Source organism: Phycodurus eques, chromosome 14, assembly GCF_024500275.1.
Source record: "Phycodurus eques isolate BA_2022a chromosome 14, UOR_Pequ_1.1, whole genome shotgun sequence".
Taxonomy (NCBI): Eukaryota; Metazoa; Chordata; class Actinopteri; order Syngnathiformes; family Syngnathidae; genus Phycodurus; species Phycodurus eques.
The window spans coordinates 8,777,257-8,803,828 of record NC_084538.1 but is presented as its reverse complement, the minus strand read 5'-3'; the positions used below and the strand labels follow the sequence as shown (position 1 = coordinate 8,803,828).

The 26,572-nt window shown below is 39.8% G+C and overlaps 1 protein-coding gene across 3 annotated transcripts in view; it reads left to right on the top strand.

Annotated features, from left to right (window-relative positions):
* ppp2r5ca (protein phosphatase 2, regulatory subunit B', gamma a) overlaps window positions 1-25,564 on the top strand; it is a 33,679-nt gene extending 8,115 nt beyond the window's left edge. The window contains exons 1-14 of one of the 3 annotated variants that reach the window (XM_061696527.1): window positions 2,911-3,118; window positions 14,238-14,437; window positions 18,100-18,210; window positions 18,572-18,664; window positions 18,854-18,984; window positions 19,261-19,320; window positions 19,659-19,767; window positions 19,959-20,012; window positions 20,095-20,265; window positions 20,346-20,473; window positions 22,860-22,961; window positions 23,096-23,168; window positions 23,863-23,979; window positions 25,361-25,564. In XM_061696527.1, the coding sequence (XP_061552511.1) occupies window positions 3,025-3,118; window positions 14,238-14,437; window positions 18,100-18,210; window positions 18,572-18,664; window positions 18,854-18,984; window positions 19,261-19,320; window positions 19,659-19,767; window positions 19,959-20,012; window positions 20,095-20,265; window positions 20,346-20,473; window positions 22,860-22,961; window positions 23,096-23,168; window positions 23,863-23,979; window positions 25,361-25,495 (1,578 nt within the window). In that variant the 5' untranslated portion in view covers window positions 2,911-3,024 and the 3' untranslated portion in view covers window positions 25,496-25,564. Of the gene's footprint in view, window positions 1-2,910; window positions 3,119-14,237; window positions 14,438-18,099; window positions 18,211-18,571; window positions 18,665-18,853; window positions 18,985-19,260; window positions 19,321-19,658; window positions 19,768-19,958; window positions 20,013-20,094; window positions 20,266-20,345; window positions 20,474-22,859; window positions 22,962-23,095; window positions 23,169-23,862; window positions 23,980-25,360 lie in introns of those variants that run through there. The other 2 variants (XM_061696529.1, XM_061696528.1) reach the window with 2 other exon arrangements.
* Window positions 25,565-26,572: the final 1,008 nt, after the last annotated feature.

Here is a 26,572-nt window from a genome sequence, read left to right as displayed (position 1 = left end):
AGTGGCAACTTTAACAACACTGTTTGTTGCCTGTTGTCATGGCCGTGGAATGTAGTACTAGCTCTTTGAAGGGCTTTGGAGTATTGGTGAGAGGCGAGAAGTGCATCGCGATGCACTTGTTACAGCGAGACCTCCAAAGTCAAAAGTAGTGCAACTTTGAGTTTAACTAGATTTTTTTTTTTCGAGAAAACAAAAACAAAAACTGTGCAAACCTTGATCAATCGAGACGTCAGCAAATGTTGTGAGACTTGCAGCTCGTGGGGCATCTAAGAGATTAACTGCACAGTAGCTCACCCACAACCCTGGTGAGGATAAGTGGTATAGAAAATGGAGGTTTTGCTTTTTATTTGACTTTTTTTGTTTTTTTTTAATGCTACCAAGTTATACCAGAGATGGAAAAAAAGAAGTGTGATGATAACCATGAAACCAAAAACTATAGCTTTGACTATAAAGAACATTATCGTACAGTGTCCGGATAATCAGTACAATATGAGCATTACAATGCATTAAATATCTTTACTAATGTCAATAATGCCACTAAGTGACAGTATATCTTTTGAACATTTCCAGTCTCCTTCTTTATAGTTTCCATGTCTATCAGGTGGTTTACTTCTCTTCATGCTTGTGTGACAGTTAAAATGGTATTTAACACATGGTCCATAATCAAATCAACTTTATTTATAGGGCACAGTTGAAAGAAGTGAAATACACAATTTCTTGTGCAAACAAAAACATGTTTTTAATAAGAACAACTTGAAAAATCTACCAGTGTGACAGAATAGATTGGGCTTGAATTTGGAAGTTCCACCGCAGCCACTCATATGCCACAACTTTGGGTACTCCTACGTAGTCGACTGAGTTCCAATATTAGAGTGGTGTCTGTATTTTAGAATGGATGCTCCTCTGATAATGTAAATCAGGATCCGAGAGTAAATTAATAATATGGCTACATAATTAAATGACTGCTGAACATCCATGCGATGATTGTGAAATGTTGTGTTGCAAATGTGGCTGCACTGTGTTCTTGGTGCATCATGTGAAATGACTTCCTCTATTATAAATAAATGGAGCATATGTATTCATCACACAAAAGTAGCCTTTTCATAATGCAGGTTCGCCACACAAAATGGTCCATATTTATTCCAGTTTCCTCTTTATTTGCTTTATGTACAATGTACCTGCATATCTTGGTAAATATTTCCAACTCAGCATTCTGAGGTCCGTATCTCGGCTATGGCCTTCCTGTGTGGAGTTTGCATGTTCTCCCTCTGCTTACGTGTGTTTTCTCACATTTCCAAAACATGCAATTTCGGGTTGATTGAAGATTCCACATTGTCCGTAGATGTGAGTGTGAATGGTTGTTTGTCTAGATGTGACCTGCGATTAGCCGGTGACCAGTCCAGGGTGCACCCCGCCTCCAGCTCACCTGTGAGCCCAGTGAGGAGAAGCCCGATATGGATGATGGATAGTTTGACAAATTTGGCTCTGGTAAATGAAATATCGTAGATTCACATATTAAAATCATTATTCGTTCGTCCAATGTCAAATTAAATTCACTCATTAATTCTCAGAATGTGTCATATTCTGTTTTGTGCATTTAGTGTATCTAAACTCTTAAGTTTTACAATTAGAGTGTCATTTTTAAAACATTGCATGCTGCTTTGGAACTGCTGTGCATTTAAATGTCTGCAACTGCCACGTCCTGTTTAATAATTTTGCAAAGCTTGTGTATGTCACAAAATGCAGACGTTTGTGCCTTAGACTTACAAAGAGAGAAAATGACTCACACACTTGTTTTTGCAGCACGACAATGTAATGTTGCACTGTATTGCAGTGAATGGGCCAACTACCAATTCACTTTCAATTCACTTTTCCTATTTAGCACAAAAGGGAACTTTAGCATGACAGTCAATCATCTCCACCCTGCATTCAATATGAATTCTCATTGAAAGCCGTGTGTGTAAGTAACCTCAAGTCTTTCCGTTGTCACTTTTCAAGTAATTTCTTCTCTTTGTCTCCTTTTATTAGCCACTGAGTGCATATGCCCCCTATTGTCATCCTCACAGCATCCTTGATGAAGAACCAGTGGGCCAGCAGTGACTTCTCTTTGGTGTGTTCTAAAACCATTTCAATCGTTATATTTTTTGTCCCGAAGGACAGATAAATAGGAATGATAGGAATATAAATTGATACATCAATATAATGAATAAATCGTTGCACCCCTACTATATAGATACATATATATTCTCATTGTTATGTGATGTGTAAATGAGCATTCATAGCGACATCGCGTCCCCGCGATGCAACGTTCAGGCTCGCGTCCCTCGCAAGAGTTTGATCGCGAGAGTTATTTGCCGTGTTGCCCGTTCATCTGAGTTGAGGCGGTGGGTACCAACCACAAAGTGGGCAGCTACTTTAATATTATTTATTTATTTATTTATTTTGGCATTCAATCAACGAATCGCTGAGATGTCAAATTTAAACCATGTCACTGACTAATTTTAACCAACCATTTATAAAACAGTCGGAAAAAAATTGATTGTGATGGAAGGGGACCTTTAATGGCTCTCTCTGCCAGTCAGTTATTTGCAGCTCCACCAGATGCTACGGACTTCCTCACAAATGGGCCAAAGTGGGGAATCCACTCAAACCGATTCCGCTCTCTGATGTGTGGAAGGGGCCTGGCTGCCCGGCTGTGGCAGCGTCACCAGAGACAAGCAAATTGGGAGGCGGTGCCAGGGCAAAAAAAATAAATAAATAAAATAAAAAAATAATAATAAAATCCAGCATAAACCACGCCTCTTTTACGCCTCTCAGCCAATCGCCTTCTCCACTCTGGGAGCCTTCTTCGCTATTGCGCAGGAACGATCCGAAATCAGCCAATAGGCGTTCCCCCTCGGCCGTGACGTCACAAAGTAGCCAGTTCCCTCCAGCGGCAGGGAGCTTCATTTTCTGATCTGCTTTGTGCTAAAATGGAGGTTGGCCTCTCGCCCTGAGTGGATCGCCTTCCTGGTTGAGCTTTACATGTTGACATGCAATACATCTGAAGACAGAATGGTTGTGGATGCGCCTAATTCCAACGGGCCTTTTCAGCCGGTGGCCCTTATGCACTTCAGAGGTACGTACGGACAAATGATTCTTCCTGTATTGTCGCGGGGAATCAACGGGGAAAGGTGTGTGTTGCTATGCTCCGGTTCCCCTCCACTGCTTACAGCTTGGCTTTACCGCTTTTAGCTGCGGGATAGAAGCCCAAATATCAGTCCCGGTCTACTGAACGACAACCGAGGAGGTTAACGCGCTGCCCTCTGCGTTTTTTTTTTTTTAGGCGACGCGGCTACGTTAAAGCTCATTTTTTTACTAGCCTGCTAACCAGCTAGCCGCACTCTCTTTGCCCATCCCCCCCCCCTTCCCCCCGCGACCGGTGACGCTGACGGAAGTGACGGAAGAGAAAGAAGAAGGTCTCCAGTCGAATTTTTGGTGGCTTTCTGCTGGTTATGGTTGGGGAATTCTCAGAAGGGGTGAAGCGTTGACCTGTGAACGCTACAATCGTGTGTGTGTGTGTGTGTATATAATTCCCTTCAGATGATTTCAAGGGCATTCAATTTCAAAGCCATTTCTCACCATGTCAAAAAATAAATAAATGTCGAAGTATAAAAGTGTGCTATCTTGTGCAAGATATTGGGCAGAGAAATAAATATATAAATCAGACCGTTTTTAGAAAGTGACACAAAGCTTAAATACTTCGACTTGCTGTACTGGGCGATTCATCGATTTGATTGATTAATATGAGTTTATTGCTCAAGATGAGTTTTTAATTGCGGCTTCCATAGTTGAAAGCGCGTCCTTGCTGCATGCACTGCAGGGCAATTATCGGCGCCAATAACTGTGTTGCTGATGATCCTGGGAGCTCCGTGCACTTTTAATTTTAGTTAACCACAAAGTGAAAGATTAACATTTAACTTGTGTGTATTGAAATATAGGAAAACTTGGTTTACTGTAGAAACGTTTTTATTGAACTTAATTTGACATTCTGCTGAGCTTGCAAGTTCCCTCCACTTGTTAGAATTTTGTCTATTGCCTTAGCTAAAAAAAAAAAATTGTGAATTTGAAAAGCTGTTAAAAACATGCCTAAAGGCATTTAATCGAAGTTAAGTACTGGAGTTTGTATTCAAAATTTTGACGCCAATATTTTCCAATTTATGAATATCTGCTCCATATATCGGTTATCGGCCACCTCCACTACTAATAATCAGTATCTGCCCTGAAAAAAATAATATTGATCAATATCTCTAAAGTGTTTACATTGATCGGTCCCTCCATGATGTTGCAGGCCTGATTTCGTGGCAGCATTTTACAAAAATTGTGATTAGATGTTGCTAACTTATGATTTAAATATTAGCATTTAACAGTTTTTGTCTCTTTCTGCTGCCTCACTCTGTGGCATTTGCTCACTCATGCAACCCATCTTTGTGCCATTGGTGGCTTCTTTGTGCCAGGTGGCTTGTACATCTCAGAAACAAAGATTCTGTAAATAAATTTTTCAGATTCAGTAAATCAAAATTTATTACAGAATAAATTGTCCGTTTGAAGTTGCTGGCACACGCTTGTATTCTAAAGTCTCAGCACAAGCCCCTGCGTACACGACTTTAGTGACTGCAACAGGTGAGCGTGCCTTGATCAGTTTTAATTTGTGGTAAACATGTTTTGTGAGACGATCTTTTAGGAAATTAATTTTGCACTTTAGCTGAGCACTTTAGCTGATTTTTAAAATAAACATTAAAAAAATTCTCCTTGGGAGATGAGACATTGAAGTCGCACATGCCTGCTGCTACACACCAAAAAGCAGGAAGTGAATTTGGCGGAGTCGTGTTAAGTTTGCACAGGGGGCCACTGTGATTGGTGGAACTTGCTGAAAACTCAGACGATTGCTCCAATTCGGGGAAAAGTTGCCGTGATAGGACGAAATTCGTGCAGAATTCACAAGGATTGCTTGAATCTGCGTGAATTGTCGAGATTGCGACATCGCAAATTCCTGAAGGGACTGTACAAAAACATTGCTGTGAACAGTGAGGAGCTAGTTTACAGGAGCATAGCCAACTTAGCAACTTCTGACCCCTGTCGCGACTACTTAAAAAATATTTTGCCGCGGTCTTCATGACTCACCTGTGCAACAGTACATGCAAAAAGAGCGTGCGAGAGCAAGAAAGGGTTGCACCGTTACTCTTCCAACAACAGATGATGGACCAGCCAAGCCATGCAGTCTGGCAGCTCATTTATTGTTAAACTTTTGAAATGTTAATTTAATGTGTTTACATCCACGTTTTGACAAATTAGATTTTTTCTCTAAGGCCAAACTCTTATTTTCAAATGATCTGTGAGGAAGTTGATGCGAGTAAATGCTGGGGGGGAAACCTGGGATTTAAGATGGAGATACGTTTTAAATCCCTTCCTTCCTTACTTGAAACCTTTCTGGTGTAAACGTTTCATTCTTTGGGCACAGCACTGGCGGTCTTGCCCTCTCACACTTTGTACAAAGGACTTGGTTGGGTTTGAAAGGCACACTGTACTCTGCAGCCCAGCCTGAACTGCAACCCAGGGCAATTATTGATTACATTCCACTGCCTTTTGTGTCTGTCTCTGTCATTATGACCCTTGCACACAAGCAATATTTTCTACATGTTCCTTTGCGATTTGTACTGTGAAAAGGAAAGCCATCTGTGATCAAAACATGGTGTCCGTGCTTGTTTTGTTCTAGGTAAATCAGCTCTCTTTTAGTTGTATTCTGAGTCAAATGAACAGGTGGCCCTTCAGTGTCTGCCTTTACGTTTTCATTGACACTTCATCAGACACTTGAACCTACGAAACTGACCACATGTGTATGTAAGAGAGTCAATTAGGCTTTACACGATCAGGGTTTTTGGGGCCGATAACCAATCACAAGATGGAACAATGTATCCATTTACATGACTTGTTCATTTATTGAGTATACTTGTGTACTGTGTCCTTCCAGCCAGACATTTTCTGTACCGGTTTTCCTCACTAGGGTCGTGGGCGTGCCGGAGCCCATCCCAACTAAAAATTATTCTCCAGCATTTTAGATGTAAAAATATCAATGACCTCTAGGGGCTCATTCAAGGATTGGCCACTGATTTAAGTTTAGGTCAGATCAACATTACAACGTGACAGAAATAATGGGTGCTAACTTACTGTAATTTAATTACTGTATTGCAATTCAATTACTTTAATAAATACTGTTAATGACATGCTTACTCTAACTTTATCACAGTTCCAGCTATATGGAAGGGTGTTGTCCAGAGTTTGCGTCCGTTTGGCTTTTCTTTTCTTTTTTTTTTATTCCACGCTGCGTTGCTTGAACGCGGCATGCTCCTCCTCGTGTACATTCTTCAGGTGCCTGATCAAATTTAGATGACGTTCCCCACAACGTACTTCAGTTGTGCACACACTGCAAATAATTTACGTGTTGTTTGTCTGAGACACCGCAAAATAGTCCCACACCGATGACGTGTTTTTTTTTTTTACCGTCATGATTGAAAAAAACTTTATTGGCCGTCAGATAGTTACAGTACTGCGCCACAAGGCTATAAATAAACTAGCTTTTGGATTCATATGCAACAGTGACATGGCGCAATAACAATAATATTTAAGTGATTCTGAGCCTGATTTCCCCCCCCCCCCCCAGTTCATTCAAATGAGGCTAAACTCCAAATTATTCCAATGGTCTCCCTCGCCAATTATTTTTCTTCAATTTTGGACACACTTCTAATGACCGTATTTAATTGTCTAGGCTTCCGTTGTAGTTTAGATTTCCAATGGGTGTTTATTTGTGTTGTTTGAGCAGATGTGTGTGTGTGTGTGTATATATGTCACCGATTAGTGTATTTCGATTGCGTCCAGTCTGCCTTGATGGGGTATATCCTGTCTGTCTCTCAAGTGCTGCATAGTCCAGTGGAAATTTAAAGGGGACTGTGAAGGGAAAAAAACAAATGTCTTGTAAACTTGTCACCCCATTGAGAAGTGTTTTTAATAAACCTGCCAAATTTGAATGGATTAAAAAAAGTACTTATTTAGTGGGGGAGGGTGGACTCGGGCTAGAAAGTATATGCCCCAGCCTGTATGCATCATCGGACTAGTTTTTAGCCCCGCCCTGAAAATCCGGAAAACTGAGAAGGCGAATAACAGCCTAATGAGATATCTAAATAATTCAGTTCTTAATTGTTCTCACTCTTATGTTTTCAGCACTTATCTTCCAACATATTTAATGTTTAGAAACAAAACAGAAATTACTTTACAGTCTCTTTTTAAAGGTGGAACACAATCCATTCATGGGTGCTGTTCAATTGTGATTTGTTCAGATTTTAAGATAACATTCCAATACAAAAGAGAAATAATCCATTACAGGATAAATATTACATTTAACTGTACAGGAAATGTTTAAAGTGGCATTTTAAATTTCTTGGGCAGCCCTACAATTGCAAGTCAGCCATTGCGATATGAATACATTAATACAAAGAAGTCGAAACCCGAGGTCCCCAATCACTGGGCCATGGCTGTTGGGATAGTTTATTAATCATAACAGTCTGAAAGAAGTTTTTATCAAAAATCAAGTGCATCCCCTTGTGCCTCTCTCAAAATGCTTTGTCACAGGATATGGGGGGAAATAAGCCCACAAGAAAGTAAACATATGAGTTTTTTAAAAAAGCGTGTTTGGAGAGTTTTTTCGAAAAGTGGAACCGGTCAAATAATTATAAGAATCTTCCAAGGAAAAAAAGCTGTTTTTAAGAGACAATATCAGCAGTCCTACGTTAGGTTATTACTAGTTGACTTGCAAGCACAATCCGCTCTGTGTAATATCTGTCTTTGTCAATTCAGCATTAACGACGGGGATTTTCAAATGAAAAGTTATCTTACAGCCTAATGTTATATTGCCTTCTATGCATTAACTGTATTTGCTTCCATTAAGTTGAAAATTTCCATTAAGTTGAAATTTGTGATTGCACCTTGTAATAGCACATTTATTCAGTTAGCCCTTGCCAAAGTTGAATTATTATTTTTTTTGGGGGTCCAGTTATCTATTTTTTAAATTATCTATCGTTTATTCTTATTAAAAATTCATTTTGAACTAAAAACTGTTACATATTGTTTGTTAAATAGTAGTGCACTAGAAATGGTTTTCTCTAACATGAGGAATAATCGTGATTACAATATTGAGCAAAATAATTGTGATTATTTTGGCCATCATCATGCAGCCCTAATTCAGCGTAATGGTGAATCCATCCATCCATTTTCTGAGCCGCTTCTCCTCACTAGAGTCGCGGGGGTGCTGGAGCCTATCCCAGCTGTCATCGGGCAGGAGGCGGGGTACACCCTGAACTGGTTGCCAGCCAATCGCAGGGCACATAGGAACAAACAACCATTCGCACTCACAGTCATGCCTACGGGCAATTTAGAGTCTCCAAGTCATGCATGTTTTTGGGATGTGGGGGGAAACCGGAGTGTCCGGAGAAAGCCCACGCAGGCACGGGGAGAACATGCAAACTCCACACAGGCGGGGCCGGGGATTGAACCCGGGTCCTCAGAACTGTGAGGCTGATGCTCTAACCAGTCGTCCACCGTGCCGCCCGTAATGGTGAATTGTATATTTATTAATTTTTTAAGAATGTGTTTCTGTGGCGGCCTGTCAAAATGTCTTCACATGAAACGGGTCCATTTTGTTAAAAAGGTTGAACTACTGGTCTAAACAACTACTTTTCACTTAAATGAAGAATGACGAGGGTGCGATAAGTTGCATCCTAAGTGCATCTCTCACATTTAATTCTTCAATTATTAATGGTCACATGTGTAAAAAGAAAATAAACACTGCAACCCCTGTTGAGGCTTGTCCTTCATTTGGAATCATTCATGCAAAAAACTGTCTGAACTGAGCTCTAGCAATGGACACTTAAGAACGTGTGATTTTGTGGATGTACTTTTTTTTTTTTTTTTTTTTATAAATAATGGTCCCTTTCTGAATTTGTATGGCTTCTTGTGGATTTCTCCATTGTGTTGCGCTAAAGAAAGACATTGCCTTGCAGCATTGGTTGTTAATGCTGCCTGTGTTGCAAACTTTGAAAGCTGCACAAATCCTGGATGCAATCATGTTACTTATTCTCTTATGTGCCTGCCAACCTGTAACACTTTCTCCTTACATAAGTACATAAATGGTATTCGTTGTTTCTTTACATTGACCGCGACTCATAAATAAAGCAAATTGCATTTGAGCCATGTCCAAGCAAAAGTGGTTCCAGTGTGACTGTTTATTACTATCTTTTGTCTTGAACAGACGACGGTGTGCTTAAACTCTTTTCTCTGTGATCACGTGTGTGTGTGTGTGTGAGAGAGCTCCTGAGCGTGTTCTCGGTCTTGCCCTCCCTCACAGCGGAGAGTGGGTTACATTAATAGAAGTCACATTGTGGTTTCTGTCAATTTTGTGGTCACATTGTGGTTCCTGTCTGTTACACAACAAGCTGTCGAGTATTTTTAAGAAGTCACAGAAAGTTGACAACGTGACAAGTGGCTGCCATCTTGGTTGAATTTTTGAAAAAAACATGGTATGAGCACTTCCAACTCCTCTAAAATCCTCTATAACAAATTCATGAAAAAAAAAAAAAAAAAAAGAATTGATGACTACAATATAGTGCTGGGAGAAAAAAAACCAAAACTCGTCCAAGTTGACTTAAAAAATAGGTGAATGCAGAATTTCCGTTAGATGTATAATGTACATGTAACATGTATGAGTGACCTAAATGGTAGGTGTTTTTAAAAACAAATTATTTTTTTTTTTTACCTAAAATGTAATCGATAGCGCGGTAGTGCTAATCGCGAGTGCTAATTGTTTATGCTGATTTTGTTGTCTAAAATTCTGTACAGAGTTTATACCATACACTCAGTACCAACATATGCAGTTTAAGGATAGAAGTCCAGCCCTCATAAATGAGAAAAGAATCCATGTTCGTAGTAAAAATATGTCTATAGGATAATCTATTCTAAAAAGATTAAATCGTGACAGCCATACTACAGTACATTTAGTCCTATTCTACTGCCTGCACTGCTCTTCTCACAAATGTTCAATTTGGGCAATTTTGGTCAATTTTTCTTTTAGGGCAAGTGACTCAGTTAAATTTCACAGTAATTTTTAAGGGTCGATTTAGCCAACATTTTTTACTTTTAGCCCTTACAAACATAATGGGGAATATTTTGAACTGAAACGTGTCAGCTAACTGGGGGAGATGTTCACTGAGTAGAAGACAAAAGGGCTCGATTTGTAACACTCGCATAATCTGCGCTTTTCTTAGTGAATACTGACATTCCACCTCCGTTTAGTATATTCTATAGAGTAGGTGGGTTCTCTTAAATAATCAATTTAGTTTCTGTACCACAGTCATATGGTTGTTTACCTCTTCCAGTAATAAAACACAAAACCCTCTTTTAAATCAGGAAAATAACACGTCATGTTCACCTCCTCCTCTCTGTCCCTAATGAAGAGGCTAAGTTACCACGAAAGATGTAAAAAACGAGTGGTGTGCTATGTGTACTCATGTACTGTGTTGGTAAAATATAAAATATTTGGTATGTCTTGAGTAATCGTTTGAAGAATGCTGTAATTTTGCATCTAGGCAGACTGACATGATTAATCCAAGCTTAATCTTTAAAAACGGATGACATAAAGACAACTAACTTATGTACAGTACTGTTATCTATACTGTATTATCCACTTAAGATGACATCTTTAAATGTTTACAGCTTTTGCATGATACTTTCCTTAATGCAAATGAGAATTTTCTACCATTTCCAAAGATATTGTTGTCAAGGTTACAATAAACTTTGTGGGGGATGTTACAACTTCAGGTGTCTATAGCATCAAGTAGAATTAACTGTTTAATTCCAAACTTCATAGTTGCACACAATGACTTCATACGTAGGTGCACAAGTTTCAGCCAAATCCATCCAGTAGTTAGTGAAATCATGTAATTAATTTGATAATCAATTAGTTGTCAATTAACTGAATAATTGTTTTTTAAATTTGTATTTTCAGGCTCCAGAATTGTTGTATTACTTTTCAACAGAAGCGCTCCCCAAGATTTGTTTTTATTACATAATTATACTCAACACCTTGCATAACTGTTTTGGTCTTTTAAGGAATCAGTGTTAAGTGTCTAGTCTTCATGCAATTTCAACCTTTCACTGACACTTGGGTAAAAGTGTCGATGTGACCCCTCAGAGGCATGTTTTTGTGTCTCTGGAAATCACAAGATCGCTTCTCTGGTTCACAACCTGCTGATTTGGCAAGCTCTGTTATTCCCTAATTGGTATAAAATAAGTTGGTTTTCTTCCTCGCAACTGCCTTATCAAATTGCTGTGTGAACAAGCCCGTTTAATTGGTCTCAACTTAAATTCAGGCATTGTCTCGTACTTTTGTGCACAACTATACAGGCCCCTCCAAAGGTATTGGAATGGCAAGGTCAGTTCCTTTTTGTTTTTGTTGTATACTGAAGACATTTGGGGTTCAGATCCAAAGATGAATATGAGACAAAATGTTTGAATTCCAGCTTTTATTTCATGGTATTTAAATCTAGATGTGTTAAACAACTCAGGACAGAGCACCTTTTGTTTGAAGCCACACACTTTTTAAGTGAGCAAAAGTATTGGAACATGTGACTGATGGGTGTTTCCAGTTGCTTCGGTGTTGCCATTTAGATTGATAGTTTAAGCAGTGCTTGGTTTTGGCTTTGGGTTTCACCTGTGAAAACTACATTTGCTGTTAAGCAAACATGAAGACCAGAGATCTGTCTATGGGAGAAAAGCAAACCATTTGAAGCTGACAGAAAAAGGAAAATTGATCAGACACAAACATTGGGCAATACCCAATGCAAGAATTTTGAAATGTCCGGAAAAAGAGAAACTACTGGTGTACTGAGCAACGGATATCGAACAGGTCGGCCGAGGGTATCAACAGCAGTTGACAGAAACGTGAGAGCGGTGAAAAAACATCCATAGACAACAGTCGGTGACATCACTGCCAACCTCCACAGGGCAGGGCTGAAGGTATCACGATCCACTGTTCAAAGAAGACTTCTAGTGAAGAAATATACAGGCCATACTACAAGATGCAAACCATACATCAGCAAATAGAATCAGAAGGCCAGATTGTTCCAAAACTTGCGTGGCTCATTTCTGAACTTCTTTGCAAAATCCAAAGTTTTATCTCAAGGTAATTGAATAATGTCAGTTCCAAAACTTTTGCTCACTTGAAAAGTCGGTGGCTTCAAACAAAAGGTGCTCTGTCCTGAGTTAATGCATCTAGGTGTAAATACCATGAAATAAAAGCTGGAATTCTGAACTTTAGTCTCCTATTCATCTTTTGATCTGAAACCCAAATATATTCAGTAAACAGCAAAAACATAGGAGTTGACCTTGCCGTTCCAATACTTGTGGAGGGGACTGTATCTGTAAAGTAAATCTATAAAGACTGCATTTTTGGTATTTGGTGACTACTGATGACAACATGCACCTTGTGCTGTTTTGCATCTAAGTGACACTGCCGTTGTGTGACGTCTGAGCCACAGCATTGTTTTCAATCTTTTCAAGCGGAACAAAGCAGGTTTTAACGTCCATAAATCATCCTCAACATGTTAAATGGCTGCCTATACCCTGGTCAGGTTATTCAACCCTTACCATTAAAGAGCCAAAGTTAAGAGTTTATAAAACGTGGTTTTATTGTAATATCAACAGATAGTAGTTTACGTTTTGATACTATATTTGAGAGAGGCCATTGTGGTTAATTTTTTTTTAAAATCCATTAGAACTCATTTAAGCTTCACCTGAACATGGTATTAAGGTCTGCTAGTCAACAGTCTACTGTAAAGTTATCAAATTTTTCATTTCATTTGACAGTGGAAATAGACCTTTAGCGAAATATCCTTGATCGACCATGGGTATAATTAATGGCTAGTTCATAGTGGTATTTTTTATAGCATAGGAGAAGCTTTTTGCATGTTCTGATCTCCTGTTTTAATGTCAGCGTTGTATGGAGCAGCGCCCATTGGAGTTGTGCCATAGTGAAGAAGATGCGTTCATCTGCCAGGAACGTAGCCCAAATTTATATGCAAGTCTGCACACTCTGTAGTCTATTGCCTAAATCACAATTGCGGTGAATAGTTGAATGAAAAACATTTCTAGGCCATAAATATACAGTAAGAGTCAAATTAAAAACATAAGTACGGCAGTAACTGAGCATGCCTTTTTGTGCCGCACGGCCACCTGTTCTCGTGCGGCTTCGCAAATCCTTGAAATCTCGTATGTCAGAGCCATCGTAAACTAAGTACACCCTGAGCAGATTATGTGAGAGAGCATCAGCTGTGCCTCAGGAAACTATCCAATTTCACTTCTGAAAATTATTTACTACAAATGTATCTTTGTACTACAGTATATGCTAGCAACGTATAGTGACAGGCGAAGCAATTAAATGCTCTACCACTAAGGGCAATTTGTGATGTTTTTTTTTTTTTTAGTTTGGTGGTGTGCTGTTTTTGTTTTTTGTTTCCCCTCCCCCCTTTTAAATGCAAAATTTGCCTTAGAGCAACACTTACAGTAAATGTGGCACTTTTTTCAAATTATTTAAAAAAAAAAAATTTTAATTGGGGGAAACGATAAGGAAGTAGAAATATACTCTGCATTGCATTCGTTGACTTGTGTAATGACTGCGTGCCCCTTGTGTCATATCCTCTGCTAGTTTATTTACACATGGAAATGATGCGAAACAGGAAGTGCTGGAACAGCCACGTAGCACACGAGAGGAAAAAATGGTGGTCACTATTATTGGTACAAGTATCTGGGCCGTGACCGTTCACCCACTTCCCAAATCGCTCGTCCTCGCATCTCTCTCCTTGCCTCCTCGCCTCCTCTTTGACACTCCCCCACCCCCCGGTTTTCGAATAGCACTTAGGGCTTCATGACTCATTTGCCATCTTACATCTCTCTAGCATTCAGTCGCTGTGTTCAGCATTCGTTCTTGACAGTTACGCCTACTCCATCCTCGCCTTGAGCTCGCCCTCCTTCTCGTTAAAATGTGGCTTCCCCTTGTCCGACATTCCCAAGTGCTTCATTCATCAGGTGTAGCTGGAGTTGCCCTGTCCATCAGCCATGTTTGACCCCGTTCTCCTGCCTGCCTGTTCCCGCAGACGTGGCCCCTGCGGAGCAGGAGAAGCTCTTTATCCAGAAGCTGCGGCAGTGCTGCGTCCTCTTCGACTTCCTGTCCGACCCGCTGAGCGACCTGAAATGGAAAGAGGTGAAGCGGGCGGCGCTGAGCGAGATGGTGGAATACATCACCCACAACAGGAATGTCATCACAGAGCCCATCTACCCGGAGGTGGTTCACATGGTCAGTGGAGCTGCTGGTTGATTGGGCAACTGTCTGTTTTTGTCAAAAGATAATGACGTGGGCGATACTCGGTCAGCGAATACAGGCGGGTGGGCTGACTGAGTTTTAGTTTTAGTGAAATTAATTTAACCAACTGTCTTATAGCAATGTGCACACGAACACACCGGGATGGTAAATTGACTATTCAGTGGTACCTTGACTTGCGGGTTTTCTGAGTCGATGAACCACCACTTGGGTCAAATGTTTTTTTGGGGCACATTTTTCATATATAAAAAAAGTTTTCCTTTTTTTCCTCTGTTGCTTTGTTTTTCGAGCCAAAATTTGATTTACAAGTGAGCTTTGGATATACTGCCACTGGACTGAAGTGAAAATAAAGGAGACTCGTCACAGATGCACTTTCAACCATTTATTGAACAGGACAAACAAATACAAAATGAGAACAACACTCATGTCCAAAAGCGCAGACTCCCTTGGCCACTCCCCGTTTAACGGCTCACACCTCAGTCGAATGGCGGCTGGTGTGAGTTCCAGCTTGTCCCAATGTACAGTAATTACGCTTCATAAAATTGTACGTATTTTTTGATAGCTCACACAGTAACTTTCCAGATATAAAAATGTTTGGGTTGGAGTTGCCCCAGAAGTTAGAACGCTGTAAATAATTCTACTGGCCTGACTTTGTTCTTGTTGGGGAAAAATAAGATGGCTGGCTCTGGGAATTGTCTTTAACGCAAAGATTTCTTTCTGCTTTTTCATCACACACAGATATGAAGAAATAAAAGATGTCACACAAGCCCACTTCATGACGATTTTGACATTTTTAAATAATGACATTTGTTTCCCTGCATCTGCTGTTAAATATATTCGACCATGTCATTAATTCATTCATGTAACTTTTGTAGAGTTTCCCAAAAGGGTGACAAGATGATTGCATTGTCTGACTTTTGGAAGGCGCAACTAGGAATTTTAGTCGGCCGTTCTTCTGGCAATGCACAATGCTATTCTTTTTTGGTCTTTTTGATACGCCATGCATGCGTTGACTTATCAGGATCTTCATATATGAATATTGTTACCAATATCTGTTGCTAATGTAGCATTATTATATTACAATATTCTATACATGCAAATGCAACAAAGAGCCCATAAATAGTAGCGTAGGACTCACCATTTACATATATACAGATATAGAAAATGGCATAAAACCTTCCCTACTTGCATAGCAGCTTCTGTTAGCCTCTAGACCAAAGGTATCAAACTCAAGGCCCAGAGCCCAGAACAGCCCCGCCACTTCATGTGGCCCACAAAAGCAACTCATGTGCGTCGACTTTGTTTCTTGCTAAAATACCAAAGTTGGAAATTGTCTTAAGGTTTAATAACTTTAGTTTTTTGCAAGCATTTTTTTTGTTTCCAACCCCCCCCCCCCCCCCCCCCCCCCTTTCAATTAACTGAAGAACAGTTGAACATTTTTGACTGGCATCTGATTTCAAAACTAACTGGCCATCAATTTGTTGTGTATACATCATAATAATATGAATCGATCATACAATTATATTGCTTCACAGTTATAACGACCCTCTGAGGGAAACCATAACTACGATGTGGTCTGTGACAAAAATTAGTTTGACACCACTCTAGACTGTGGTAATTGGATGCATTTGGCCTTGGAACAGTAATATGTATGTTTCAGTTTTTCAAGCTTCAGGCTTTACCACCTGTCTTTACGTCAGGTTGTAGGTAGTAAGTCGACAGGCTGGATTCTGGTAGATTTGGGGCTGTTTTTGAAGCTTATTCTCAACTTTGATTGCTTCATTCACTCGGACACAATGATTGTATTATCTGAATCATTAGATAACTAACTGTATATATAAGATAACTGATGTTTGAAAAGAGCCTCTTGTCTCTGTGAGTGGCTGTAATGATGAGCTATGACTATTTGCAGGACTTTCCAATAAAGGGATTGTCCTGCTCACAAGAGAAGTGCCGAGGTTGACATTTGGAGCATAAGCAGCCGTCTGTTGCTTGTGACCATTAATGCAGCTTTTCCACAGCCAATCTTGATAAATTTTTGACACAAAAACTGAGCCATTAGGATGAAATGCTCTGCTTTTTTTTGTAATTTTTTTTTTTTTTTTAAATAAATAAATGGGCCTTTCTTTCATTTTCCACTTTCACTCCATGCATCTTTGCAAGCATGACATGGAGTGCGATGTAGCGCTGCCACAACACGCTAATCTACCTTGCAGTCCTGTTAAACAAGGCTTCCAATGTCTCAGTGGTCCACCTGCAATGTCCCATGATAGCCCAGTCGGGTACAGCAGCCCACAGGGGAATCAGTTGACACTGCGAGAGGCCACAGTACCACACACACACATTATTGTCAGCCGAACCCTTACAGCCCATAGTTACAGGAGACTAAAAATAAAATTGACTTTGGACTGATCGATGAGAAGATAAATTGGTTACATTTGCACTATCAATGGGCTAATAGTATCCTGATGCCCATCCGCCAGGTCTACTGTTGCAGAGTTTTTTTTTTTTTTTTTTTTTTTTTTTTTTTTTTAATGAGCAGAACCTGGGTCACAGTTTTATTTGGATAAATGTCAAATTTCGAAACGTATACATGGGCCCTAATATCCAGTCTTCAATTTCAACAATTTTATGTAATTTTACCATTGTGTATTAATTCAAAAGCCAGTGAAAGGTTTGAGTAGAGCATACTTATTTGAGTTTATTTTATTATAAAGATGAATACAGTGGTGCTTGGGTGATAGACCTGTACCACATTTTACACCTTCATAGGCTGGATTAACACTACGGGTCTGTGTGCCCAATTCCAATTTAATCCTTTACCAGAACCTTTTTTTTTTTTTTTTGGACAGCGTATTTAAATATACACTTCCAGTAACACCTGTTTGATATGGCTGTATTTACCTGCATAAGTAAACAGTAATATAAATATTAAAGATTACTACATAGGGTTTAGTTGACCTGGACATACTTGTAAAATGTAGCATATTTTCACCATATTTAATAGTTGTTTTAGGTGTAGTTTCAATTTACAGTAGGTGTTTAAAATGTGTTTGTGTTTGGCTCAATGTAGCTGTGTATACGTCAGCAATTGGTGTATTTTGATGATGTCAAGCTCGCATTGATTGACGGGGTAGATATGTGCGTTTACGCTGTACTTGCATTGGCACGTATCTATCAAGATTTTTAATCCACATTTGGAAGAGGCTTGATTCTAATCTAAAAATGTCTGTCTGCTGCAATTTTCTCTATTTAAGATGCCATGACTCATGTCCCAATTGTGCCACTTGAAACATGTTGTGTAACTCAGCCATTGATGGCCGCCTCTTCCATATGACTAATTTTGGCTTCAAATGTATGCATAAATGACTAAACGAAAATGTTGAAAGGGCTTCACAATGTTAAAAATTTAAACTTCATTCAACCGTTATCCAGAGCTACACCAAAAATAGTTACTGATTCAATGAATACTGAATACAGCTTTTGAATTTAGTCCAATTATCCATTTGCTTTCCTGTTTTTGTTTGTCTGTGTTCAAGCAGCCACCTGATTATAACAATCCACTAATTGTTTTATAAGAGCTTGCCTCCTTGTCTAATCCAAAATGTATTCCCTCTCCATTTTCTGTCTGCCTCTAGTTTGCTGTGAACATGTTTAGAACACTGCCTCCTTCTTCTAACCCCACGGGAGCTGAATTCGATCCCGAGGAGGATGAGCCGACACTTGAAGCGGCGTGGCCACACCTCCAGGTTGCTAATTGTTTCATTGATTAAAACATCACGGGTTCACCCTGGCCATTACCATGTGTAAGCATGATCTGGTCTATGTCTGCAAGAAAGCATTACCATAGGGTATGTACTGTAGCTCAAACCATTGAATGAGACTAAAAGTCCATATCCAATATTTAATATATCCCAAAACAAAAACAATTAAAAAAAAAAAAAAAAAAAGTTGTTTTCCCTACTAACATGGCCTTAAACACTGAGTGGGAAAACATTTTAATTAAGCCTGCACAGACAGAAGTGTTTAAGGTTGATGAGCAGCACATTTAGCAGTACAGGGCATCATAAATATTGCTCTCAATTCTGTCCCTGTTTGCTTCCTTTGCAGCTCGTCTATGAATTTTTCCTTAGGTTTTTAGAATCGCCCGACTTTCAGCCCAACATAGCGAAGAAATACATCGACCAGAAATTTGTTATGCAGGTAAGAAAAGAACATAGGCTCTTAACGTGCGCTTGTCAATTCAAAAATATGGCTTGGCAGAACTATGGGAAAATCATTTGGTTTCAATCAGTTTAAAAAAAAAAAAAAAAAAAAAAAAAACTCATTTACAAGGCTTTGCGAGGTTCAGAATGCTTACTCTATGATCTGTCTTCTCTCTTGCACTTGAAGCTTCTAGAACTATTTGACAGCGAAGATCCCAGAGAGCGAGACTTCCTCAAAACGACTCTTCATAGGATCTACGGGAAGTTCCTCGGCCTGAGAGCGTACATCAGAAAACAGATCAATAACATTTTTTATAGGTCAGTGCAGTTTGCGTACATTCTTGACTTTTGGGCAAGTTTGATTTGCTGGCAAATTGTTTTATTGCCTCAAATAGTGGCCTCCATTTTAATAGCCGTCACTAATTAATTGTCGGGTGCGTAGTCTGCTTGAATGAACGTCTCCCGAAATGGACTACTTTTTCCCCCCCGACTTGCACACGACTTGCTTTTCCAGAGGCCACTATATGAGGTAATGTGGTATTCTTGTAGTGTTTTTGAGCAGCTAAAGAAAAAAACAAACACTTGTTCTTTTAGGTTTATCTATGAGACCGAGCATCACAATGGTATTGCTGAACTACTGGAAATACTTGGAAGGTTTGTTACATTATTTTCACTCTGGCCCAAGATTAAGCACACCTGCACAGTCTAATAAGATCTAATACCAGAGATTCACATCACCCTTTCAGTTTAATCCTCTGCCACAATTTTAAACAGGCATTTATTTCAATAGCGCTTGTCCTCATTAGTGCCCCGGTTTAGCTGGAGCCTATCCCAGCTGACTTTAGACTAGAGGTGGCGGGGTACACCCTAGCCTGGTCGCCAGTCAACCGCAGGGTGCATATAAAACAGATAATCATTAATGCAACATGTTTAATTATATAATTGTAACATTGTCAACAGATGGTTCATCAGGTGATTTGTTTGTTTCACAGTATTATCAATGGGTTTGCCTTACCTCTGAAAGAAGAGCACAAGATTTTCCTGTTGAAGGTTTTATTACCTCTACACAAAGTGAAATCACTCAGTGTCTATCATCCACAGGTACTGTGTGTGTGTGTGTGTGTGTGTGTGTGTGTGTGTGTGTCGTCCATTATGTAACCATTTATACTTTGTTGGGCTTAGTATTTGTGAAAGTGCCCGTGGTGCTCGGTTGAATGCAATACTGAAAAAATGAGAGGAAATACTCTGTGGGTGTTAAAATATTAAAATCTTCAAACTTTGCTCTTTTTTAGTTGGCCTACTGTGTGGTGCAGTTTTTAGAAAAGGACAGCACTCTAACTGAGCCGGTATGTTCAATAAATGTATCGTTTTCTTCCTGGCTTAAACCGCTGAATTTAACATTATTCTCTGATTTTGTCTTCTCCACAGGTAGTCATGGCTCTCCTCAAGTACTGGCCAAAGACTCACAGTCCCAAGGAGGTGATGTTCCTCAACGAGCTAGAGGAGATTCTGGACGTCATCGAGCCGTCCGAGTTTGTTAAGGTGCAGGAGCCTCTCTTCCGGCAGCTGGCTAAATGCGTGTCCAGCCCACATTTCCAGGTAATGCAGACGACGAGCTCATCTCGAGAAGTTCGTTCATTATTCGAGCGCCCTGCTGAGTTTCTGTGTGTGCTCTCTAGGTGGCAGAACGAGCGCTGTACTACTGGAATAATGAGTACATCATGAGTCTGATCAGTGACAATGCGGCCAAGATTCTCCCAATCATGTTCCCCGCTTTGTACCGCAACTCAAAGACCCACTGGAACAAGTGAGAGGCGTCGCTTTTGACACTTTAGTGCTGGATTTGCACTCTGCTTGCGTTAACCGTCCTGCTGTGTAACACCCATGTGAAATGATGCCTTGTCAAATGTCACATGGTGAACGCAAGTGTGACAATATTATTCGGCGACTACAGTAATCCCTCAGCCCTGCCCTTCTGCAAGAGGGCCCCCTGAAAAATAGTTTATATTGAAACTGAAAATATACCACAAATGATTCCGAAACAGTTTATCATTTCAAACTTCGAACAATACACTTAAATATACACATACATCATAAATACATTTAATAAATGGATTACAGATTATTTGATTTTGGAAAAACAAAAATGCATCTCCACGTGGCGCATTATGAATAAAATACGACAACGGAGAACCCGGACTGTCTAACAGCTGAAGCTGTACATCAAGCAAGAATGGGAAAGAATTCCACCTACAAAGCTTCAACAATCAGTGTCCTCAGTTGCCAAACGTTTATTGAATGTTGTTAAAAGAAAAGGTCATGTAACACAGTGGTAAACATGACTCTGTCCCAGCTTTTTTGGCAACGTGTTGCAGCCATAAAATTCTTAAGTTAATGATTGTTTGCTAAAAAATAAGTTTATCAGTTTGAACATTAAATATCTTGTCTTTGTTGTGTATTCAATTAAATATAGGTTGAACATGATTTTCAAATCATTGTATTGTGTTTTTATTTGTTTAACACAACGTCCCAACTTCATTGGAGTTGGGGTTGTAAATGACTTTTGTCATCCCATGAGGGAAATTAAAAGATCTAAACGGTGAAGTGTATACTAATAAAAGTTCAATATTTTAAAATATACAATAATTGACGATAATTTAATTACAAAATAAAATATGCAGTTATTTAAAATTAACAAAATTAATTTCATTTAAAAGCAAGAAGATTGATTCATTTCTCTCACGGGATAAAGTATCTATGATTACGATGACATTTAAAGGGATTAAGGCAGAAAATACACTTAGTCCCTAAAGCTTAGTCTCCAGTACCCTGAAAACTGCTGTTTTTGAGTGGTTGATATGCCAAAATGCATAGACAATTGTTTAAAACACCCATGTCTTAATTTAAAGCACAACTAAGCACTACGGGCCAATCCCAATTCTACCACTTAGCCCCTCTCCTTGTCTCCATTCCCGGGCTAAGGGGAAGGGGAAAATTGGGCCTAGGAATTGGGATGACGCATCGTCACCCCTCACCTCCTGCTGGGTGTGTTGTCGGCAGACGCGACAATTGTTTGCTTTTGCAAGATTCAGTCTCGTGTCAAATGAATTTTACTACTATTATAAATTGCTTTTTTTATTGGTCTTGTTTGTGCAGTTTCTACAGGTGGCTGATATTTAAAAATGGTTTATCATGTTTCCTACCATGTGACGGGGTGCATCCATTTCTATAGTTCGTCTTTATCTACTCTAAAACACATTTTTACAGAAGGAACATATTTTGACAAACTAACTATGGCCTAACATTGGCCAATAAATGATACCAACAACAACCATCACAAAACACACAAACATTTGTAAACGCACACACAAAAGAAAGTATCTCAAACGGACTCTAATAAAAAAAATAACTGTCACCGGAACAATGAATCTGTTAGGCATCTCACATTTTGCAGCATTGAGGTAATATGCTGTGCATTGTAGTGAAGTGTGTTTGCTGTGAATTTGTCACCGTAGTATGCCGGTAGACCAGTGATACACGAGCTCGTCATAACGAGCTTTTTAACCAACAATTCAAAACATGCCTTATATTTACATTGATTAAAAACATGACCGTCAATAGTATGACTATCGATCATTATGCTGACTTACATTTATGTAGTCCCTTGTCCGTTCCACCGTCTTGTAAGCAAGCTGTTCGCCTGTCAGCGGGGGCGGTGTCCCATACCTCTTGCTTTCAAGTGAGCTCCCTGACCACACTTGGTTTTAAGGACTATACACCCTTTTGTCTTAGCCCTTCTCCTAGTAAAAGGGATACCTCGTCGTTCTTGTGCACGTGCAGAACCAAGGGCTAAGGGGATTATTGGCTCTACATGAGGAATTGATTGCCAGACCACAACATGTCTTAGCTATGTAATCCTCTGAACTGTGATAAATAGAACGTTTGTGATTGAGAAACACACAAACGAAAGACATTTGTTCGAGGGCTTACCTGTCTGCATGTGTGGGACACAGGTTTAAGCCTTGAAACTGTTTGGTAACCAAAACATTGTTAGAAGCTAAATAAGCTAAGCCGATACATTTTAGTGTGTAACGTACTAAAGGAACACTGGCTGTCTAGTAGGTTGCCATGCAGATGACGGACTTGCCGAAGTCATTATATAAAGTCATCAATTGTCCTATGTGTATCTCCAGGACCATCCACGGCCTCATCTACAACGCTCTGAAGCTGTTCATGGAGATGAATCAGAAGCTCTTTGACGACTGCACACAGCAGTTCCGGGCTGAGAAAAACAAGTAGGTGTTACAGGTGTCCTGCGCTGTCTTATTTTTTATTTTATTTTTGTTTTTTCTAAAACCACCGTTCTTCAAGGTCCTTTGAGTGATAAACCACTGAGTTAACAATAACATTTTGATGTTTGACCCGACAGGGAGAAGGCCAAGTCGAAGGAGCGCGAAGAAGCTTGGAGCAAGATCGAGAACCTCGCCAAGTCCAATCCACAGGTGAGCACCGCATGGTGTCACTTACAGCCAAAATGTCCATTTGGGTTAATTTCCTGATAGTCACTGTACACCCTGCTACTTTTCATAATAGTCAGACTGAAGATGGCGGGATGAGCACCTCAAACCTTTTTTGCAGTTTTAAAACTTTTTTTAAGGCTAACTCTACAATTGTCGGAGAGTCTTGTGAAGGTTTTAGAAATTGTTTTATTTTGGATAAAATCCTTGAAATAGGAACTGGCAAGCTCTACATTATCACATTGTGAGACATAAAACAAGTTTTCCTTTGATTCCTATTTGAAGAAATTGTATTTGTTTATAGCGTAGTAACTTCCATTTAAATATTAAATAAAAAAAAAAAAACTTTTTGGAGGCATATATTCCTAGTTATTTAACAGCTGCAAGTTTCTGAAAAAGCTTGAGTCAATCTCTAAACTACTTGAAAAGGTTTATGAACGCAGACAAAATAGTTTTATAGCCTACTTTGCCATGAGAGGTAAGTCGTTGGTATGTTGTGCTTATTTCCAAAACTAACACAATTCCAAGTAAAAGGTCTTAGGTAAATATCAAAAATGAAGATTGTAATAGCTGCAGAACCTCTTGATCAGTTCTTCTCTGCATGCCATTCAACGTCTTTTCTCCCCCCACCCTTTTTTTTTTGGTCCCCCCCTCCCCCTTTCTTTTCTTTTGGACTCAGTTCTCTGTGCTTGTTGAGCCGTCTGACTTCAATAGTCCAGTAGCAATGGAGACGGATGTTCCTTTTATAGAAGATGTTGAGAGGTTAAAAAAGACAGTTGAGGAAGGCGCAACTCAGGTAAACCTGGCTTCTCTCCGTCTCCTTTCATCTTTTCGTCTTAAATTCATTTTGAAATTAATTTTTTGCACACCAGAAGACGTGCTCTGTGCAAATTACAGTTCATTTTATTTATAAGGACCAGTGGCTTTCATATGCAAGAATGCCTCAAACCTGGCCATGTGTTTTAAGTTATCTTTATAGTAGTGCAGGATGTCTAATGCTATTTTGTGAATTTAAGCCTCTTGAAGTTTCCACAGGTTGCATTTCCACTGCACAGTACTGTCTGGGCTCTCTGTTTGCCTCAGTTTGAGCAGTTAGGTTTCCACTCAAAAATGATACTGTGTAAACCATGCGGCATTAAAAGCATTAGTTGCAACAACGCACAAACAAATGGAGGAGAGCTGGGTTTTGCAAAGGGGTGAAATATTTCCGGAAAGTTTTTCATGGGAAGTTAGGCCGGGCAACTTCAGAAATAGGCATAGATAGAAATTTTTTTCTATTGTTCTAAGAGAGCCACGCAAAATGGTACCATTCAAGAGCATGACCTTTCAGCAGATTTGGAAGTAGAACTTGATCAAATTTCACGGTTTATTTTACAATTAACTCTTTTGTTGAAGAACAAAAACATATATTGAGTTAATTAACTCCCCTTGACCTGATTAATTCAAAAATTAAAAATGCACCCCAATCTAAAATTACCAAGTCTAATACAAAATGTAAAAGAAAAGTCCCATTCAACATGCAAATAAAATATACTGTTCACCATCTCCACTTGTTCGTGACAGTGAGAAGCAGAAGATTTTGCTGTAAGAGCAATATCATGCTCAGGACCTTCTGCAGCGTTAACGTAGCCCGGTAATCCGCCATTGTTGTAAATAATGGCCGTGTACTTGCCACCCAATAACTGGGATAACACATCATTGTCTTTCTAGATCCTTATTGGATTGACTGGAGTCAGAGCTCTATCTGGTGGGCAGACGGCACAAGGACATCATTCTGAGTGACTCCAACACTGAACAGCATTTACTGTTTCATGAAAAAAAAGCGTACTCTTGGCGTATAATAAACACAACTCTGGCCGATTTATGATTATTTTTAAAAAGGTTAATTGGCCGACAAGAACGCAATTGGGAGTTGTGCGGCGTTTGTACTGTGCAGTAGGAAAAGGGCAAAAGTTCCTTTGTGTCTTACCTGGACATTTTGTAGTAGTCTTGAGGGAACAGTTTGTGTAGTAAGGGTCAAAAGTGTTATGTTTCATCAGGGCTTTAACAGATATTCCTCAGTGTAAATCAGTGATCGATTTGCAGGGACTCCACCTGCTGCAGTTATCTAGTTTGACCGAGTAGCTCAGCAGGAGGACATGAAGACTCACTCAATCAGATTTCTCTTCGTGTGACAGCTGCAGCACGGCCAGTGGAAGGATCGCCCCATGGTGCGGCGCAAATCTGAGTTGCCTCAGGACATCTACACCACAAAAGCCTTGGAGACCCACCGCAGAGCTGAAGACATGTTAACCACCCGCGACGGACTCTAGATCCAGCCACATGACTATCCCTCCACGGCCATGGACACCCCGACACCCAAGCCCTCCATCCTATTTTTTTTTTTTTTTTTTTTTTTTTTTTTTTTTTTTTAAACCTGTGTCCTTAGTTCTCATCCATTCCGGCTGCCCATTTGAGTGCAGCACACTGGGCCTGTGACCAGTGCAGAAGTCCTGTATTCACGTTCCTCAGATTTCTGCTTTCTCAGGTTCTTTTGGTATTGTTTGGAGAAGGACGTCCTTGCGTGTCTTTTAGCCCTCGCCGTTGTCTCCGTGTCATCTGTCCCCCCCCCCCCCCCCCCCCCCCCCCCCTGTTGTCCACTCACTCTTAAGTGTGGAACCCGGACAAAAACAATGACAACGCGGTGCCGGTTGCTTCATTCTTACTGGGGTTGAGCTGCAGGAATGGATGGTTTAAAGGATTTCTGGTCTCCATCACACAGAAGGCAAGAAAAGTCAAAGGAAAGATGATGCTTTCCTGTCATCGGTTTTCCTTTTCTGTCTTTTAACCGACATCTTGTCAGTGCCAAGACTGTTGTGTGTTTTTGTTTATAATCTCAGATTCAAACAGGGGCCCTTGCCTTTGGTTTTGGTCATTAGTGTTGTTTTGTTGTTTCTTTTTAGTATTACACACTTACGACCAAACTCAGGCCTGTCCGTCGCCTTGCAATGTCCAGGTAGACAGCGAGGAAAGACGACGTTGTCCTGTGGACATCCGTCACTTTCCGTTTTTGTTAGTTTGTTTTTGTTTTTTTATTCATGTGCCATTTGCCACTTTTACGTATGCTTGCTTGCTTGTGTTTACGGGCAACGTTTGAAAACCAGACGGTTGTTGTGCCCACTCAGTTCAAACAATGGTACTGCTGAATGTGACTTAGGATCCCTATAAGCTTGGACAAAAGAGTTAAAAATCTCCATGATTGACTGATAAAAGCTTTTAATTTATTATTAAAATCAAGCGCTGGTAATATTGCTAGGTATAGATGCACTTAATACTAAAATAGAAATACCAAAAATCCCCTTCGTCAAGCTCGCATGTTTGCTTTCTCACCGTTCGTCCATCAGAGAATC